General features: G+C 37.5%; 1 protein-coding gene across 3 annotated transcripts in view; it reads left to right on the top strand.

Moving 5' to 3' along the window:
- IPO11 (importin 11) overlaps window positions 1-21546 on the top strand; it is a 200547-nt gene that overhangs the window by 21486 nt on the left and 157515 nt on the right. For all 3 annotated transcript variants that reach the window (XM_045285112.1, XM_045285111.1, XM_004703583.2), the window contains exons 2-5: window positions 1715-1857; window positions 5161-5261; window positions 16191-16263; window positions 17675-17878. In XM_045285112.1, the coding sequence (XP_045141047.1) occupies window positions 1720-1857; window positions 5161-5261; window positions 16191-16263; window positions 17675-17878 (516 nt within the window). In that variant the 5' untranslated portion in view covers window positions 1715-1719. The remainder of the gene's footprint in view (window positions 1-1714; window positions 1858-5160; window positions 5262-16190; window positions 16264-17674; window positions 17879-21546) is intronic.

Below are 21546 nucleotides of genomic sequence, written 5' to 3'. Positions count from 1 at the left end.
TGTTGTTCCCTTGTCCCTGGGTTTGTTATCCCCTCTTCTTCCCTTCCCCCCTCCTCCCCCTCTCCTTGAGGAGTTTCCTTCTGATCCTCTGTTAAACCAAGTATGATGTTCTCCTCTAGGCTCTGGTTCCTCCTGAGACCATGTCCAAAGGATATAGGATGGAGTTTCACCATCCTTGTTCCTAAGGAGCATTATGATTGTCCTTCTCCCAAGGCGTTTGTTCATTCTCCTAACAGTCTGTGGTATATTCCGTGTTCTTCACCAGTGGCACAATTTAAATGGATCACTTCTTCAGCCTTTCTTACTGTCCAGCTTTTACATGTATGTGAGGCAATTCAGAATACCCTGGCATGAGTCAGGTGCATGGTAGTCCTCACACTGACATGTTTACTTTGTAATGCTTTAAAGAGGTCTTTGGCAGCAGATTTGCCCAATCCATTCTGTCCTTTGATTTCTTGACTGCAACTTCCATGGGTTTTGATTGTGGATCCAAATAAAGTGAAATCCTAGATAACTTCGATTTTTTTTCTCATGTCATGAAGATTCTGTGGGTGTTGAAGGCTACAACCCTAAGTGGATTGCGTCATCACATTAAAACAGATTCTTACTACTGATTAAATAAGCAGCATCTTAATAAAGAGAATATATGGAAGTTTTCAAGGATTTAGTTTTACTTGGATCCACAATCAAGAAATCACACAATGTATTGAATTTAGCAAATCTGATGCAAAACAACTCTTTTAGATGTTCCAGAGCAACAATGTCACTTTGAAGATTGAGATGTGTTTGACTCAAGACCCAGTGTTGCCACTTGCCTCATTTGCATGTGAAAACTGGCTAAAGAACAGGAAACACTGAAGAAGCATTGATGTATTTGAATTATTATGCAGGTGAAAAATATTGACTATACCAGGAACTGTCAGATGAATGAACAAATATGTCTGGGAAGACATGAACTTTGGGGTTCATGAAGAATATTGAAATTAACTGTCGGCTGCCAGAAGGACCAACAAATCTGTCTTTTGAGAAGTACAGCCAGATTTTTCATAGCATGGTAGAGGATTAGGTCTTGTCATACGAAATTTGGACATACTATCAGAAGGACTCACGGCATGGCGTTCCTGTGGTCAGAGCAGAACTGGCCCCGTGAGCCTCCAAGGCTGCAAATCCGTATGGAGGAGGAAGCTTCATCTTTCTCCTGGGAGCACCTGGTGGGTTCTAGCTGCTGCCATCGTGAGTAGCAGATAGCCTGACCTGCTATACACTCCAGGGTCATTGTAAGTCAGAATTGACTTGATAGCACAGAGTTTGGTTTTGAGTTTTATCAAGAGGAAACTTGGAGACAAACATCATACTTGGTAAAATAGAGGGTCAGTGAAAATGAGGAAAACCCTCAGTGAGGTGGATTGACACAGAGACTAATGGGCTCAAACATGGCAACGATGGGGAGACTGGTCCAGGACTGGGCAGTGTTTTGTTCTGTTATGCATAGGGCTGCTTTAGGCAGAATTGACTTGACACCCAACAGCAACTACATAGAGAAGATGAAAAACTGTATGCAGAAGCATACAAAGTAGGTAATGACGAAAAGTATAGTAGTGATTCAGTACATTCATACACTTTTATCCCATATCTGTACATTATTTGTTTTCATCATTAAGTTTTTCTTTTAATGCATACTGTACATTCAAGTATGTTAACTTATCATTGCCAGGTTCCATGGATCTCAACAGTGCCAGCACTATTGTTCTTCGGGTCTTAACGCAGGCCACCAGTCAGGACACGGCTGTGTTAAAACCAGCTGAGGAGCAATTGAAACAGTGGGAGACTCAGCCAGGTTTCTATTCGGTGCTGCTGGTAAGTTATTTTAAAACAATTAATTTTCAGTAAATAGATGCCCCTATTTTAGCAGTTTTCATTTAGTATAATGAAATATTATCAAAGTTTTATCTTTGTTCTTTAACAATTTAAAAAGTTTTTTGGAGTAGATTTGCCCGACGCAGAACATACTTTGGTTTCTGTTGTTTCCAAGAGCATTGATTGTGCATATAAATAAAATGAAATCCTTGACAATTTCAGTATTGATAAGTTGCTTTTTTTAGTTGGTAGATTTTTGTTTTGTCTATGTTGAAGTATAGTCCAGATTGAAAGCTGTAGTATGATCTTTATCAGGCAGGAAGTGCTTCAAATCTTTACATTATGAAGAATAAGAATTCAAGAATATTTAATTGTGCTCTGTGAAACCTGTACATGGTCCAAGAGGCAGTTTTTTAAAAACAGAATAAGGGTTACTCCATGACTTCATTTCCGGGAAGGTGTTTGTCAGGCTTGTATCCTTTCATGATACTTAAATTCTGAGAACTGTACTCTACGAGGTAGAACATGATCAGGATTGCAGAAAGACTGTCCGTAATGGCCTATAGATAGTTCATATGCAGATAATACAGCCTTGCTTGCTGAAATTGACTTAGTCAAAGTAGAGTGGTTATTTCAGTGAAAGAAATAGTGTTGGTTGCAATAGAAACTCAGAGCAACAGACTCAATTCTGATGGGTTATCTAGTGATAGAGTGTTGAGACCAGGTTCACTGTCCTTCAGTGTGTTCTGACTCATAGTGACCCTGTAGGGCAAAGAGAACAGCCCCATGAGTTTCTGAGGCTGCAAATATTTAAAGGAGTAGAAAGCCTCATCTTTCTCCCTTAGCTACTGGTGGGTTCAGCTATGCCCACTGGGCTCCCTAGATATTATATAGGGCTTCTAAACCTCAAGTAACACAAGTGGATTCTTTTAGCAAATTTAAATTTCACAATGTAGGGGACTAGAAATACAAATTCAGGTGTTGTCTATGGGAAAGCATACAGCTTTGTTGGTTCTAGGGGAAAATTCTTGTGTTCTGGTTCCTTGTATAGTTCCATGTGGTATGGGATCTATCATTCCCCATCTTTTCTTGCTTAAACGACACGTTTTATATTTTGTAATAGACTTAAGACATTGCTGCTTCATTAACATAACAAAACATCCCATTTCCCAAAATTATTAACTACAGCCATGGAAGTTAGGATTTGTAATATTTTTTGAGAGACATTTTTAATCTATAGGAAGGGTCTTAAAGAATAAATGGGAATTGTCCAATTATTTTTGTTGTATATGTCTATGAGCGGGCTTAAAAAATTCTTGAAAAAGTGAGTGAAAATATGTCTTTCCATGAAGTTTTTGAAGTCCCTTAGAAAAGTTGGTGTGTGTGTATCATTTTATTTTTGCTTGTGTGCACATAAAATTTCTGAAGCTAGGATTCCATGTAAGATAACGGCATTTAATACTTAACACATACTTTTTATCCCTGTGACACCATTATTTTTTTATCATTTTTTTTCTTGGACATTTTACATACAAGATTGTGTTGTTTAGGAGGGCAGCTCTGGGGAGTTTTATGTTTTGGTCCAAGGCACAATATGGTTTCACTCTGTTAGCACACCCTGTCTCTTACATTTGCTCCATGCACTGGGAAACCCTAAGAACTCAGTGCTGTCTCGTTGGCTCCGACTTAGTGTGACCCTTTAGGACAGGGTAGAGCTGCTCCATAAGGTTTCTGAGCCTGTAACTCTGAATGGAAGCAAACTGCCTCATCTTCTGAAGAGTGGCTGATGGATTTGAACTGCTAACCTTTTTTGGCTAGTTACCTAGTACTTAATCTTCTGTGCCACTTGTCCTATGCATTCATTGCTCTAAATATATTTTTTTTTTAAAGAAAGAAAACACTTTAATTCTCAGTGCTTGTACCATTTTAAACTGCAGCATACTAAAGGATAAATGGGGAAGCCTTGGTGTCATAGGGGTTGGAGCATTGGGCCTCTAACTGCAGGGTCAACAGTTTGGAACGACCAGTTGCTCCACAAGGAGAAAGATTGGCTTTCATCTCCCATGAAGAGCTAGTCTCGGAGACCATAGGAAACAGGTCTACCCTGTTCTATGGAATTGGCTTGATAGCAGTGAGTTTTTGAGTGAGAAGGCAATAATTAATTTTACTAATTCATTTCCCTGTAGATTCATATCCTACAGTAGATGATTTATGTTGTGACAAAAATTTTAAAGGTCACAGAATGGCTGTACCTTTTCTCATCGATGATTAGATGAAGATTTTTTTAAGCCCCGTTCCCTTTAGCTCTTGGACTCCTCCCACTGTCTTCTTGTGCGTCATCATTTTAATTACATATTACTTTCCTCTTTCATTGAAGTCACTGTGTGGTTTGTAACTGTCAGAGTGTTTCTTATGTGAAAACCTTTCTTAATGATTTATCATAGTGATCTTAGAAGAACAAAATTTGTCATTTTGTGATTGCCTTATTTCAGTCAGCATGTTTTTACTGCCCACCCATGTTATCTGGGACTTTGGATTCTTCATTGTTCTTTAATGCTGCATAGTATTCCATTTTGAATATGTACCTCTGGGATTGTCCACTGTTTGGTTTATGGGAATTTAGATTGCTTTACTAGATGACTTTTGCACATTTTTGTCTTGCACAGTCATAATTCTACTTAGCACAACTATGCAAAGCCAAGAGCTGCTTGAATTTGGATTAACTCAGTGAATATTCGAGTAGTGGTCATTTCTGAGATGAAGTTATTCTTATTGTTTCTGCCTACACATAATTTTAGAATGTTCTGTGGAATTTATTTTTAAGCAGACTTATTTTGATAAGGAGAGTAATTTGAAATAGATGAATTCATACTGTGTATTAACAACCCAGGGTTTTTGACATCTTATCTCATGGGGGCATACTTTTTAAATTTTGAAAGTATTTTAGTTTTGTTTTGGTAGAAGGAGTTATGTTATGCATTTAAAATAATTAGCTTAGTTTGTTTCCAAGTTAAAATTTTTCATTGTGGAAATTTTCATATCTTCCTTAAAGTTGAATATTATGATAGGTCACTGTGTACTTCATTCTTAGTTTAAATAGTTGAAATATTTCTGAGCAGGTTTTATATGAATTGTTGATATATATAGATGTGTATATATATATATATACACACACAGACAAAGTAAAAATGGATAAAATCTAGATAAAGTATCGAATAAAAATATCCATCAATATTTTAGGTACATTAGTTTTACTTTTTGCTTATTGCATGTTCATACTAATGCTCTTGTTTTTATTTACAGAATATTTTCACAAACCATACCCTGGATATAAATGTCAGGTGGCTTGCTGTGCTATATTTTAAAAATGGAATTGATCGCTATTGGAGACGTGTAGCACCTCAGTGAGTTCTCCCCCCAATCTCCTGTAATCCTTTAAAAATTCAAGATGGTATAGGAATATGTCTTTTTGCCCTCTTTAAAAAAAAATTAAAAATTTATTTATTACCCTCATTTTTAATATAAAAGAATGTAAAGAGAGGAAAAGAGTTACACTTAATTATAAATCATTATCTTTATTACTGTTTTTCTCTGTGGACCTTGAATGAATTAGTCATGTTGAAAATAAGTTTTTATTTTGGGAAGTGTGAGGTTTTAGTTCTGAACAGAGTTCCTTGAGAAGGAATTTCTGGGTCATTTCTAAACCATCTGGACAATAATCTCTATCTTCTTCATACTTGCCTCTGTGGTACTGGTGGGGTAATAATGCATTTTCCATTTAATCAGAATTAGAGTCACCTCTTTGTAGATGATTAGGTGAATAGATACTTCTGGACAGTTAGTTATATGTTGTAAAGGCAGTGTAGGTATGTTGGACTTAGAGAAAATAGTGAATTTTCAGAGTAACAGTTTTTTTTCTCCAGTAGATGGCACTATATAGCTACATATGTTTTTATATTTATAGGTCCTTAAAAAACACAAAACAAAAGACTGTTGGAGTACTTCAAAGTGCACAGAAAACACTGCCTTTTAATAATACTGGAGGAAACCAGAATAATTTTAGGCTGTACTTTGTGTACTAAATGTAAAGTCAACTCTTCTTTTTAGAACGAATTCTTAAATTTGGGAGAAATAAAGTATTCATGATAAGAAGTTGTGCATTACTGGGTTGTAGGAAATGACCTAACAACATATACCTTGCCTATTTAAGCGTTTTAATTTTAGACTTTAAACAGATCATAACATTGTTCTGTTGTAAGGTGATGGTACAGAGAGAGCCCTGTTGCAGCAGTGGTTATGTGCTTGGCTGCTAAGATACAGATCTGTGGTTGGAAACACCTGGCAGTCTGCACGTGTATACATATGACAGCCTGGAGACCCTATGGGACGCGAGTCCACTCTCATACAGAGTGGTAGTGAGTTGGAATTGACTTAGTGGAATACAAGAACAGCATGAAGACAATTCCTTAAATGACTTTTTTTGGACAGGAGAATAGTTTATGATTGAATATATTGCATTTAAAAAATTTTACTGGCATATACTTCACATATCATACAGCTTAATCATTCAGTCATATTAAGAAGAGTTGTACTATCACCACCATAGTCAATTTCAGAACGTTTTTTCATCATGCTCTATTTCCTCAAACCTCCCCTGCCATTCAGATAGGTAATTATTAATCAACTTACTTTATAGACTTAACTACTCTGGATTTCTTTTTTTTTTTTTTTTAATTAACACAGCAATATTGCTTTATTCAGCAGCTTCAGGGGAATGGAGGAAAGGCGAGGGGATGGCTGTCAGTCGGCAGAGGGTCCCCGCAGAGCGCCATCTCCATGCCTCCAGTCCGTGCGCTGGGCGGATGTCACTTCTGCCAGCAATGCCCCGCCCCGCCCGCCCCCTTGCCCTTGGGTCCAGTCTGGTTCTGTGGCCCCGCAGGAGGCAGGTGCTGGGAGGGGCTTGGGAAGACTGGTAGCCATTGGGAAGGACTTGTGTAGTAAGGGCGTGGGGGCGAGGCCCTGAAAGCCCTGCAGAAGCAAAATCTAAGCCCACTGCCCAGGAGTTTATCGGGACTCCTAAGGGCAGAGTAGAACTGTTTTTCAGGGTTTCTGCTGCTGTAAATCCCTAGAAATCACCGCTTGGCCGCAGAGTAGCCACCAGCCCCACGTGTCACCCACTAAACCACCAGGGTTCCCCATTCAGAAAAAGTGTTGTTATAGGTGACAAAAAAGGAGGGAAGGACCCCACATCCTTCTTCTGTGCCAGTTGTCCCTCACTTGGCGGTGGTGCGAGATCACACCAAAAAGGCCGTTCTTGAGAGGACCCTCCCACTGCTAGGGGTGTCAGTGCCCACCTAGGGCTCCGGTGCCTTACTTTCCTTATCTGTCTCCCTCTGGGAAGTGCCCCCGAGACCGCAGGGCTGGGGTGGGGAGGGACAGGAAAAGTTCACCTTTCCTGGATTCAGCCTGTCCCCTTTCCCTCCACCCCTCCCTCCTTTTTCCAGCCCCTTTGAGTCATTGGGGATTGACTATAAGCCTTATTCCTGTGGGTCCTGCGGATGCTAAGTGATCTGGAAGGGTATCCCCCATCCCCCACTCATTTCCATTTGACCTGGGAGGGGAAGGTGGTGGTAGCGGCAGGGGGGGGCGAATCTTTAGCCTCCGGGCTGGGCCTTGGCTGGCGAGCTGCCCATGCGAAGTCCCGGCCTTGCTACTCTGGATTTCATGCACAGAAAATAACACAAATAGGAAGTGAACAAAAAACCCCTCTAATAATAAGGATTAAAAAAGATAAAAAAAATAATAAGGAATAGGCAAAACAGAAAAATCTCAATAGAAATTAAAGGAAATATTAAAAACCAAAACTTTAAAATGGGTCAAAAGGGAGATAAAATGATGATATTACATTTTAACCTAAATACGTCTGCCACAATTGACTTCACAATGCTCTCTTGTCTGATAGCAAGGCTAGTCACATTTTGGACTAGTCACATTGTTGGGACATCGCAAATTAATGTGGGGCCTCCACTTTGATGGAATCTGTGGCCTTCGGCAAACTTGGTCTTCACAATTTAAGCTCTGATACCATTTTCTCCTTTGAATTTGGATTTTATTATTTTCACATAAATAATTAGAAACTGGAACTTTGTTACGTTTAAAAAGTTAAGGGAGAGACTATGTAGTACTTTTGTCATTGTTGCTAGGGACCATCAAATTGGTTCCAACTCATAGTGACCCTATGTACAAGGAATAAAACTTCCTGTGCACCATCCTCACAATTGCTGTGCTTGAGTTACTTGTTGTATCCACCATATCAACCCATGTTGTGAAGAGTCTTCCACTTTTTTCCTTGACCCTCCACTTTATCAGCCATGTCCTTTTCCTTTGACTGGTCTCTCATAATATGGGCTTGCTTCTACGGAGTATGCTGGTTGTGCTTACTCTGAGATTGGTTTGTTCTCTTAGCAGTTTATTGTGTCGATTTTGACTCCATAGTGCTCCTCTATTGGATTTCTGAGGCTGTACGTTTTAAGGGAGCAGACAGCCTTAGCTTTCTTCTGAGAAGCAGCTAGTGTTTTTGAACCACCGACCTTATAAGTTGGCAGTCCAGTGTTTGCCTGACAATACCACCAGGGCAGTCCATAGTACTTTCCAAAATCTTTGCCAACACCCCAATTCACATAAGCTCAGCTTTATTCATTGTTGAGCTTTCACATGCAGATGAGGCAATACAAAATACCATAGGTATTTTGAGCAGTGGTCAAACCCTAAGCAATGATCAAATTGAGCTTAGGTCAAACCCACCTCCTTGTCTTGTAGGAGATTTGCCCAGCAGATTGCTGCTTTTTTGAGTGTTGATTGTGGATTCAAGTAAAATGAAATCATTCATCACTTCATTTTTTCTCAGTTTATGATGATGTTTATTCAGCCTGTTGAAAGGACTTTTGTTGAGATGGAATCCATACTGAAAGCTAGTCTGTGCTCTTCATCTGGAGGTGCCTTAGGTCCTCCTTGCTTTTGGCATTCAAGTTTATGTCATCTGCATATTCCTGGTTCTTATGAGCCTTCCTCCAGTTTGGTGCCATGTTCTTTTTCATATAACTCTGCTTCTTGGATTATTCATCCAACATACAGATTGAATAAGTATGATGAAAGACTACAATCTGGACACTTTTCCTGATTTTAACCCATGCAATATTCTTTTGTTCTGTTTGAAAGACTGCCTTGCTGTGTACAGGTTCTACATGAGCACAGTGAAATGTTTTGGAATTTCCTCTACAAAAAGTGTAGCCTGATTCATACCCTCTACTAAGGTCAAGTGTCAATCCCATCCTATTCCTGTCCGTTAGTAGGGAATGCCCTCTAAAATGGCACTTTCAGCCACAGGCGTATAAAGTTCAGAACTACAATGTGCCGTAAAAGCAATTATGGATAGAAGGGCCATATTAATTGACTGTATATAACTCAGATAATCTTCAGAATTTTACTTATATGTGATAATAATGATACCATTCACTAAATCTGTGCATTCTCTTGGGTCACTTCATTTGCAATGGGCACAATCAGGAATCTCTTTCAGTTAGCCTGGCCTCTGTCTTCCATATTTCGTAATACAGACTAGTGAGTGCGTCCAGTGCTTTGTTTGTTTATGGAAACATTTTAATTGATATGCCATCAATTACTGGAGCCTTGTATTTTGCTACAGCATTCAATACAGGTTGTACTTCTTCAGTATCGTTGTTGCTTAATCATATGCTACCTCTTCAAATGTTGAATGTTGACTAGTTCTTTTTGACACAGTGACTCTATTCTTTTAATCATCCTTTGATGTGTCCTGCATTGCTCAGTATTTTGCCCATAAAATCCATCAGTATTCCATCTCAAGGCTTAAATTTTTTTCTTCAGTTCTTTTAGCTTGAGAAATAATGAGTGTGTTCTTCCTTTGTCTTACTCTAGGTCTTTGTACATTTCATTATCATACTCTGTCTCCAGCTGAAATTTTATATTATATTTATATTATATAATATTTATATTTGAATTTTTATGTTCTTTGTTTTTGCATCATTATTTGTCAATTTGTTTAGCTACTCTATGGTCAGGGGCAAGTGTCAGAGTCCCTTCTGACATCACTTTGTTCTTTTCTTTCTTTCCTGTCTTTTTAACTAACTGTTGATTTTTCATGTATGGTATTATGGATGTCATCCCACAACTCAGCAGGTTTTTGGTGATTAGTTTTCAGTAAAGTAAATCTATAATGGAGAAGGTCTAAATTCAAGTGGAATATACTCGAAGTCATATTTGGATTCATTTTAATGGTCTTGTTTTATTTTTATTTTATCACCCCCAACTGTTTTATTGAGATATGATTCACATATATTCCTATAGTTGAGTTGTATTGAGAAAGTTGTATATACATAACCACCATCAGTTCTAGTGATCCTCCCCTTTCCCATATTTGTTATTTGCTTCCCCATTCTTCTCAACTCTCCCATCCCCAATAAGCTATTACATTAATTATTGTCTATATATGTCTGCCCCTTCTGTGTTTTACAAACTGGGATACATACCCTTCCCCGCAAAAAAGAAAGAACAAAATCAATTTTTATTTTAAAAAAAAGAAGAAGAAAGAAAAGACTACAGGCAATATTAAAATAAGCCAGAGGGAACACTTCTGCTGAGAAATAAGCAAGAACTATTTAAACCTAGGTCAAATCCAGGTTGGGTTGAGAGGGAGAGCAAATGACCAGGTATCATTATATTATCGTTCCATCCACCACAGTCAAGTTTAAAGTAATTTATGTCTGACAGCCAGACTATTCGCATCCCTCAAGCATGGTCAGAGGGGATCTTCCAGAGGCTTAATCTGCTTAGGTATCTGCAGATTATGGTTTGGGCTCCCACTGCCATCCATCGCCTTCTACAAATTGGTTCACAGTTTAAGCTCTGATATCTTTCCCTGTTTTGCGTTTGGATTTTGTTATTTGTCATCTTTGGATCACACAGACAGATGTGCTTCTTCCATGTGGACTTGGTTGATGCTTTCCTTAGATGACTGCTTACTTGAAAACAAGCTTTTAGCACCCCAGATGCTAGTCTTTCTGATAGCCAGCATTGTCTGCTTTCTTCACATTTTGCTATAGCACCCATATCTTCAGTGATCCCTTCATGAAGGCGAGTGTTGAACAAGCTCACGTCATAAGAACTAAATGGTCATGGATTGGGGTTAGAATTAAGGGGGAGCCCAGAATCCATTCACTGTTCACAGATTACGTATGACTCTGGTACATTTAGAGGTCTCATTATCATTTTATTACAAAGAACATTGTTAACAAGCCCCTGGGGTATAAGGCAATTTCCATTGATAGTATCATTATCCAATGGCACAGAATTTAACATACTCGATGAGACGAGGTTATGCAAGAATAGCACAGCACCCAACTGCAATCCATGAGTTGTTGATTTGTACAGATATAATTCATAAATGATTGAGCTCTGTTTACATTGACCAAGGGAGTTGGTGCTAGGGAAAATTTCCTGTAACATTTATTTACAGGTTAATGGCCTTGCTTTTAATTTGCTTCAGCTTCATTCTGAACTTGCATATGAGCACTTGGTGGTCTGCTCCCCAGTCAACTCATGGCCTTGCTTTGGCTGATAACAATTAGTTTCTCTATCTTTTCAGACAGTGTGATCAGTTTATTCCTGTGTGTTCCATCTGGTGAGGTTCATGTGTACAGCCACCATTTATGCTTTTGAAGTGGTATTTGCGATGAAGAAGGTTGTTGGATTTGCAAATGTCTATCCTGAGATCTCCACCTTTGTTCCTTTGTCCATAATTTTCAACTTTCAACCACTGTCTATTCCTGTTTGTTTCTAACTTTAACATTCCAAACAGCAGTAATTACTAATGCATCCTGAGTGTGTGTTTGATCTATTTCAGACTGAAGAAATTGATAAATACTTCTTGACTAATGTTAGTGGCTGGTTTTAAGCATGAATAATAGCAATGGTAACAGATATTTCTTGCAGCTATTATTATGCCACAAACAGCATTATATTTCAATATAGTAGTAGGCAGTTACATCTCAGACTGTTATCTTCCTATATGCTTGCCCTTGAACAATATAGGTGTTAGGGAAACTGACCTCCTTTGCAATTGAAAATCCACTTGTAATTTACATGGTCTTAAGTTGCAGATGACTACTTATGCAGGATTTTTTCTCTTTTGCTGGTGGTAGCTCAAAGTGTTGCAACTGCTTAAACTGTTACATGATACTAATTAACCTCATATGTGCAGTTCCTTAGATAACGATTAGCATCACAGGATGATTTAAGGCACAGTTTGTAGCACTTTAGCTCACTGAGATAGCAACAGGAAAAAGTGTGATCTATTTAGTTGGCCTGTGCAGTTCAGATCATTGATTAAGGCCCAACTACATATTGAAGTAAAATCTAGAAAGCACTTAGAAAGTGAGCCAAGGATTGAACAGTAGCCATTTAACTTTTAATTACCTATATTCAATACATTAAAAATAAATCCTTTTAAAAGCTTTCTCATTTAAATTCCATGCCATATAGCTCTTACTTCCGACTCTGAATAGTTTTCAGAGATGAGAACCAACTAACTTGTATATCATTGGGATGTGCATTGCAACTTCAGATGCATTCTAATTCATTATCAATGATCCAGTTTTCACTTGATATATTGTGAATTCATTTCGGTGGTAGTATGTGCATAAAATTAAAGGTGGACTATTAACTATTATTAGATAATTGCTAAATATATACTGAAAGCAAGGTGAATGAATTAGTTTTATGTAATATGTGTTATTGTTAGGTTCAAGCAAGTTGGCTGCAACCCTGTGCACAACAGAACGAAATACTGATACTGCACGGTCCTGTGCCATCCTCACAATTATTCCTATGCGCAAGCTCATTAATGCAGCCACTGTTGACAATCCGTCTTATTGAGGGCCTTCTCCTTTTTTACTGCCTTTTCACGGTACCAAACACGCTGTTCTTCTCCAAGGACTGGTCTCTCCTGATAAATGGCAGTGAGTTTTGGGAGGAAATCCACAAACTGCAGTTGGCTGTCATCTTTGAGCTGGCAAACATCTTTGAGCAGAGCAGCAACCTTTTGAAACCTTGCTTTAGTGTTACCTAAGTTTGTTCTCACTGTGAAACAGTTGCACTAACCGCTACTGGCAAAAAGGTCTTCATCACAATCACCTGCACTTGCTGCATGTGCAACTTTTAAATCACTGAAGAGACTTTGATGGTCCCAGATGTCAGATGGCACAGGGCTGGGCTGTGTTTGATTCCGTTATCCACATGGTCACTGCGTTGGATCTAACTTGAGGCCCCTTACAACAACAGTAGTTACATTGTAGCTTTTAATCTGATCAAGAATGAAGTAGGAGCAGTGAGTGTCTCATGAATCCGCTGCATGTGTGACATGTCACTGTTAAGTTTAATACCTTTACATTTGCCCAGCTCTGCCATACTCCATTTTCAGAATAATGTAAGCTAGGGTTTTAAATATAGATTATTGTTATTACAATCGTTTATATACTATATATTTCCCATTAGTCATAATATTTTGTTATTTATCTTCAATATCTTCTAACAACAGCTTTAATGAAATATAGTTCATATTTTAGGCAATCCTTTAAAAAATTTACTCAGTGTTTTTAAAATATATTCAGAGTTGTACAGCCAGTGCTACAATAAATTTTATAACATTTTTATCGTCCACAAAGCAATCTTGTGCCCATCAGTCACTCCCCTTTTCATTCCACGTTCCTCAAACCTAGGAAACTGTTACTTTCTGTTGTGGTAGACTTCATGTTCTCGTTATTTTATAGAAATGGAATCATGCATCCAGTAGGGTCTTTTGTGTCTGGCTTCAGTTTCTTATTGACACATACTTTAATGGGATATATGTGGTTTTATTACAGCTTATTTTCTCACTTGCTGATAAATTGGTCTTACAATTTCTAAAGCCTGGGTTATTTTTAAATGTTTGTCTTGGTTACCTAGTGCTGCTGGAACAGAAGCACTGCAAGTGATAGGTTTTCAAGACCAGAATTTAATTTTTCATAGTTCTAGATGCTGGGAGTACAACTCAGGATCTTGGCCATGTTGAGTCACTTTGTGACCCTCTTAGTTTCCAGTGTATATTAGCAACTCTATAGCTAGAATGAGAAACCTTATAAAATTAAGGGTTTAAAATGGAAAATTTAAATGATATACTCAATAAAAATTTAATATATTATTTAAAATGTACTACAAAGTCAGAATGTATAAAAGCAATACAGTGACTATTCTACCTCTGTGACTTAGTGGGTTTTATGTTGGGCTGTTAACCTCAAGGTCAGCAGTTAAAAAATACCGGCTGGTCCGTGGTAGAAAGATGAGACTTTCTGTACCTATTAAGCGTTATAGTCTTAGAAACCCCACGGGGCAGTTGTACCCTTTCCTGTAAGCTTGTTATGAGTCAGAAGTGACTTGATAGCAGTGAATTTAGTTGAATTTGATGCCCCAGCTGTGTATAGTTTTTCTTCCTCTTACACAGTCAAAATTATTAACATTTTGGGTATACTTTTTAGAGCTCTAAAATGAGAGATTTAGAAAAATAAGAAAATAAAATGAGAAATTTTATTATTTTTAATATTTATTTATAGATTTATCCGAACATTTCCTTTTCCTTCTCATTGTTGTTAGCTCCCCATGACCTCCTTTCTTCCCCTGCCCTACCCCTAGGCAATCATCAATCCAGTTACTATCTTTATATATCTACCTATTCTGGATTTTATATATAATACAAAACACAAACAGGAAGCAAACAAGCAGATAAAAACCCAACAACAATGGTTAGACAAAACACAGAGAAACCTCAGTCAAAAAGAAAGCAGAAAATATTAAAAAGTGGAAGAACTTTTGAATGGGTCAAAGGGAGATCAGGCGATAAGCAATTATATTTTAACCTAAGTACATTTGCCATAATCAACTTTTCATTGTTCTGTGTCTCATAGCAGGGCTAGTCATATGTCTGTACTACGGTAAGAGGGATTCACTGGAGGTTCAATCCATGTGGGGATTCTTGCAAATGGATTTTGGACTCTCAGTATCATCCATACCTTCTACAAACCAGGTGTTAACAATTTAATCTGATGCCATTGCCTCCTTCAAATTTGGATTTTATTATTTACCATCCTTGGATTACACAGACTGGTGTGCCTCTTTCATGTGGACTTAGTTGATGCCCCACTTAGATAGCCGCTTATTTGAAGACAAGCCTTTATGATTCTAGACACTGTTCTTTCTGATAGCCAGGCACTATCTGCTTTTTTCACCACACATTGGTAAAGCACCCATATCTTCATTGACCTGTGCATGAGGGTGAACATCAAGTAAGACCATGTCATAAAAACTAATTGTTCTGAGATTGGGATTATAATTAAGTGTGCGCTCTAACTCCATATACCTATGGTTTATATATGTCTCTGGCTCATATTTTAGAGATATTATCACTTTATGATAGAGAACATTATAAATCCCCCTCTTCCGCATAGATTGAACCCTGCTGGCAATGCAGGTATCTGAATGCAAACTGCACAACCTGCTCCATGGGGCAAGATGATGCTCTCTACTTCTTTAAAGATTTACAGCCTTGAAAACTATGTAGGGTCACTATGAGTGGAATCAATTTGATGGCGTAGAGTTTTGTTTTGATTTCCCCCTAAGAATAATCTCTCTCAAATTTTATGAATGATGTAAATGGAAAAGGAGTATTTACTCACATACATCCTCTTCTTACTTGTCCACGTGGCTAGATGACAAAGACCAGGTTTTTTCAGGAAATTGAATTATGTGAAAATGGAGGCTGACCACATCATTTCCTCACTGTCAAATTACACCATTACGTAACTGCCATGGAGAACACACATGCCCACAACTAGTATTGTTCTCACCTTGTTCCTAGCCATTTGTAACTGCTAGATGCTTGTTGTTAACGTACAGGATAGTCGGATAAGATATTTTTTACTATTCTACATATTATAAATGTGGAATGTTGGCTAAGGATAGAGTCTGTTAGCGAGGTGTAGGTGTAATTCTTTTTTAGCTTACTAATTTTTTTGTAGCTACCTATATTTTTGCATCAGTAAAAGTAGACATCAAAATGCTTTATTAATTTCTCTTGACTTGCTTTTTATTGCTTACCTGTACTGTGCTTATTTTTTTGTGATGGAATTACAGGAACTGGGAAAATCAATGCTTACCTGCATCCATCTTTAGGTAACATCTTCTAGCACTATTAATATCTTTTACAGTGCTCTCTCAGAGGAGGAGAAATCTACATTGCGTGCGGGACTCATCACCAACTTCAATGAGCCAATAAACCAGGTTAGTGAGAAAATGAATGCTAATTCACCTTCTCTTAAGTTTTGCTTCTTTCCCAATTAGATTTTATTTCTTAGTTGACAAAATCTTAATACACAGTGTTCATTTGTATTGTTTATATGCATATACACCTCCACTCTCAGTTGGATTTTTAATTTTGACAATCATTTGTAGACATTAAGAATTTCAGGTAGATTTGACTTATTTATGATTTAAAACTCAGGCATCATCTTATAGTATACTATTATTATTCTTAAATTCTCAAATTTTGAACTAGATTTAAAGCACATCTCTGGTATACATGCGGGGGTTTTAAAAAGTTTGTGGACAGATTCCATTATTTTTAAATTAGATTTTGCTTTAACATTTTGAAGTCTTCCCCTCATATTTGTAGTCTCATTGCAGAGAAATTAATTTTAATGATTTATAATAATATTAAAAATGCAAACTGTCAGGTTTTTGCCTGCTTTTTGGATCCATCACTTTTTAAATTCCCAGTACCCTTTGGGGATAGATAAAAGTTATGAAGTTTATTATTAGTGAGGTTTTTCTTAATGAATTTTTTTCTTTGTGTATCAAAATTATTAAATTTGTTGAAGTTAATGCTATATGTCACACTTGATTGCTTTTACTTGTATATCACAACACTGCATTTGGTGACGCTCCTCAGTTCTGTCTTGACTTCGTTAACTTATACCACGTCTCTGCTCTGCAAGACCTGGACAAGATTAAGAAGGAAAATGAATGGGGCGGAATGGAATTACTCCCATAGGAGCAGCAGATGTTAGGGAGCGTTTGGGTCACTGTGGTTAAGCCATTGTTCAGTTCTGTTAACGAGCATTTGGGAAACACTGATTTCTAGATATATCAATATTCAAATCACAATATTTCATGCTAATTTACAGTCCTAGATCAGTAGTTAGAAAAGTTCTCGGTCACAGAGCCTTCTTATATTGTTAAAACCAAAGACCCCCAAAAGGTAAATGTATTCATTTTCACTAGATTAGCAGTTAGAGAAATTTTAAAAATATTTCTTAGTTCATTTATATAAAAAAAATATTTGCTAGCATAACTTTTAAAAGTGGAAAAAATAGCTATTTCCCCAAATGGTTAAATTTAATGAGAAAAGTACAATTGCTTTACATTGTTGCGTCTCTCTTTCTTATGCGGTATTGGGTTGATTTAAGTTATGTAAGGAAACTATAGCTTTACATCGAATGGATTGTGGGCCCCTCTCAGAAGTCATGGAATACACTGAGAACCACTGTCTTAAGTAATTGTTTAGTGTAATTTTATTCATTTCTTTTGGTCATGTGTGCAACCAGTAGAAAACAGTAATTTTAACTGTGAGTGCTTTCTGTCCATTGCTTTGATTCTATACTTTCAGTTCTGGTGACTAGTATTTTCCTTCTAGATTGCAACTCAGATCGCAGTGCTCATTGCAAAAGTTGCTAGATTGGACTGCCCTAGACAGTGGCCTGAACTGATTCCCACTCTCCTAGAGTCTGTGAAAGTCCAAGATGACCTTCGACAGCACCGAGCATTGCTTACCTTCTATCATGTTACCAAGACTTTGGCATCCAAGCGCCTGGCTGCTGATAGGAAGTTGTTTTATGATGTAAGTGGTTTAATGTAGTTTTGATTATTTATGTAAACTAAGAATGACTACTTTTTCCTTAAGGTTTATATTTTATCAAAAGATGATAAATTCCATATATATATTCCGTATTTTCCTATTGCTGACTTTCCTTCCTATGCTCTGTCTCTGTTGTTTAGGCCAGTGGTTCTCAGCCTGTGGGTCGCGACCCTTTTAGGAGTCAACGACCCTTTCACAGTGGTTGCCCGATTCATAACAGTAGCAAAATTACAGTTCAATGAAAATAATTTTATGCTTGGCGCGGTCACCACAACATGAGGAATGGGTTGTGGCATTAGAAATGTTGAAAACCACTTGTTTATGCAAAGAGACCAGTTGTACATTAGATCACCAATTGGCAAGTAATTCTAGGCACTACACATTAGACTAGGATGTAGAAATGGATGTCTCATGAAACCATGACCCTAAACTTCCAAGCTTAGAAGTTTTTGATTATATGTAAGCAGCCTGAGCAGTTGCTCATTGTGAAAACATCTATTACATAACTTTTGCCACTTTAACATTTTACAAGTACATAGCTTATTGACAGCAATTAGAGTAATAAGCTGTGTAACCCTGCTCATAGTCAATGAGATTTTCCCATCACTGTTAACTCCCATTTTTACCTTCCTTGTGCCCATGGTAATCACTAGTAAACTTAGCCCTTTAAACATTTACTTTTTTCTTGTCTTTTTATGAAATGAGGTTATACAACATTTCTTCTTTAGTGGCTAATGTATTTTACTCCGTATTTTGTGTATCCATTCATCTATTGATGGGTATTTATGGTGTTTCAGTCTTTAAACTATAGTGAAGAGTGCTGTAATGAACACTGATGTCAAGGTCTCTGTCTTTGTTTTTAAGTCAATGTGTTTGTTCTTAGTAGTGGAATTGCTGGGTCATACAGTAGTTGTACTTTTAGGTATTTTGAAGAGTTGCCACACTGTTTTCTATAAAGGCCATATTGTTTTGCATTTCAAATAGTAATGGGTAAGGTTTAAAATTTCCTCACATCCTTGTCTACATGTATTATTTTCTATTAAAAAAATCTTAACCATTCTAATGCGAGTGAAATGGAATGTAACCGTAGATTTGATTTTCAGCTCCTTGGTGGCTAATGGTGTTCAGTGTCTTTTCATGTTTGTGGCAGCCGTTTGAATGTCCTCTTAGGTGAAATATCTATTCAAGTTCTTTGCCTATTTTATGGTTGTATTAGTTGTCATTTTGTTTTTAAGTTGTTGAAGTTTAGGTGTATTTTGGTTATTATATTTATTAGACTTGTTGGAAATATAGTTTGGGAAGATGCCTTCTTAGTCAATAGTCTATATTTTTATGGTTAAGGTTTTTGATGAATAAAATAAAAAATTATGAGGTCTCATTTATTTTGTCTTTTGCTATCTATGTTTTAGCACAGATAATACATACTTGATAATCCACTATTAAAAGGTAGACCTGGCAGCATTGCCTATGCTTCCCCCCCCCCTCCCCCAGGAAAATAGATATAATCTATTTGGAATGTATTTTTGTGTGAGGCATGGATCTTGTTTAATTTTCTGCATGGGGAAAAATCCATTTATTGAAGAGACAACTCTCCCTGTTGCATTAGTACTCGTGTTGACAGTAAGGTGACTGGAAGAACCACTGGTGCTCTGCTACCTCTACCAATTGTTCTGAAACGATCATATCAGAAGGCCCTGGATAGAATGGGGGAAAATGTGGAACAAATTTCAAAATGCTGAAAGAGACTATTGAGGCTGGTAGAAATCCTAAAACTAAGGCTCTTAGTTTACCTTCAGATCTGAAACTGGACGCACCTCTGTGTTAGAGTAGTTAGCTGTTTAAGATCGAAAGGGCAGCCTTTACCCAACAACAAAGTTCAAAGGGTTAAGAAAGAAAGGAATGGGTATCAAAAGATACAGCGTCTGGGATCTTAAAGGCTTGAAGGTAAACAAGCGGCCATCTAGCTCAGAAGCAGCAAACCCCACATGGAAGAAGCACACCAGTCTGTGCGCGATCATGAGGCGTCGAAGGCATCAGGTATCAGGCATCATCAGAACAAAAAAATCATATCATTGTGAATGGGGGGGAGTGCAGGGTGGAAACCCAAAGCCCATCTGTAGGCAATTGGACATCCCTTACAGAAGGGTCGCTGGGAGGAGACGAGCCAGTCGGGATGCTGTGTAGCAACGATGAAGCATACAACTTTCCTCTAGTTCCTAAATGCTTCCCCACCCTCCACCCCCGCCCCCACTATCATGATCCCAATTCTACCTTACAAATATGGCTAGACCAGAGGATGTACACTGGTACAGATAGGAGCTGGAAACACAGGTAATCCAGGGTGGATGATCCCTTCAGGACCAGTGGTGAGAGTGAGGATACCAGGAGGGTGGGGTGGAAAGGGGAAACCGATTACAAGGATCTACATATAACCTCCTCCCTTGGGGATGGACAACAGAAAAGTGGGTGAAGAGAGACGTCGGACAGTGCAAGATAAAACAAAATAATAATTTATAAATTATCAAGTGTTCATGAAGGGGTGGGGGAGCGGGGAGGGAGGGGAAAAATGAGTTGATGCCAGGGGCTTACGTGGAGAACAAATGCTTTGAGAATAATGAGGGCAATAGATGTACAAATGTGCTTTACACGATGTATGTATGGATTTGTGATAAGAGTTGTATGATCCCCTAATAAAATGATTTTAAAAAAATGACAACCAAAAAATAAAGGAATGGGAACAGGAAAGAAGTGGGATAAGTGATGGTATATTGAGATTGCAATGGATAAGTTGAATCAAAATGTGTATGATTGTTGAGTGTAAAAGTAGTTATCTACTCTGTAGACCTTCATCTAATTCATTTTTCCTTTTAAGGAAAGAAAATAGCCTATAGATAATGTGGGTTTCTTTCTTGACTTTCAATTTTATTAACTTTTTTCTACTTATACAAATACTAGGTTGTTTTGGTTATTGCAACTGTGTTATATAATATGTTTTCACATGAGAAAATGTTATAAAGTAACCTGTTCAAAGCCTATTAATATTGAAAATATGAGGTATGTATGATGCTTTGTAATAACAAATGAGTGCATTAAAATATATTAATTTCTATGTTAAAGATGTTTTAGTATATCTGCAAGTGTTTTTTAATGCCTTTTATGCAAATGTATGCTGTATACCAAGATAGACTTTTGAATAGCTGGAATTAGTTATTAAATGTATCTATCTGTTCCGACTTACATATTTGACTTAAAGACAGATTTAGGAATGGAACTTATTGGTATTTTGGAGACTGGCTATATTGCTATCTTAACAATATTAAGTTTTCCAGTCTTTGATCATTGACTTCTTTCTATTTGTCTTAATTGTTCAGCAGTATTACCATATATACTTGTGTATAAGCTGAGTTTTCCAGCACATTTATAATGCAGTTTTTGTGGTAAAATTAGGTGCCTTGGTTGATATTTGCGTTGGCTTATACTTGAGAATATACGGTACAGTGAACCCTCGTTTATCGCGGTTAATCGGTTCTAGACCCTACCGTGATAAATAAAATTCTGCGAAGTAGGATTCCTTATTTGTAAATCAAATATTTTCGTAGTTAGAGCATAGAGGACATGAAAAAACACCCTTTAGTCACCATTACACTCGT

Source organism: Echinops telfairi, unplaced genomic scaffold (genome assembly GCF_000313985.2).
Source record: "Echinops telfairi isolate 266 unplaced genomic scaffold, ASM31398v2 ScPeMD7_7469;HRSCAF=8507_1, whole genome shotgun sequence".
NCBI classification, from domain to species: Eukaryota; Metazoa; Chordata; class Mammalia; order Afrosoricida; family Tenrecidae; genus Echinops; species Echinops telfairi.
Note: the sequence above shows the minus strand (reverse complement) of the source record. Positions and strands in the feature narration are given on the sequence as shown.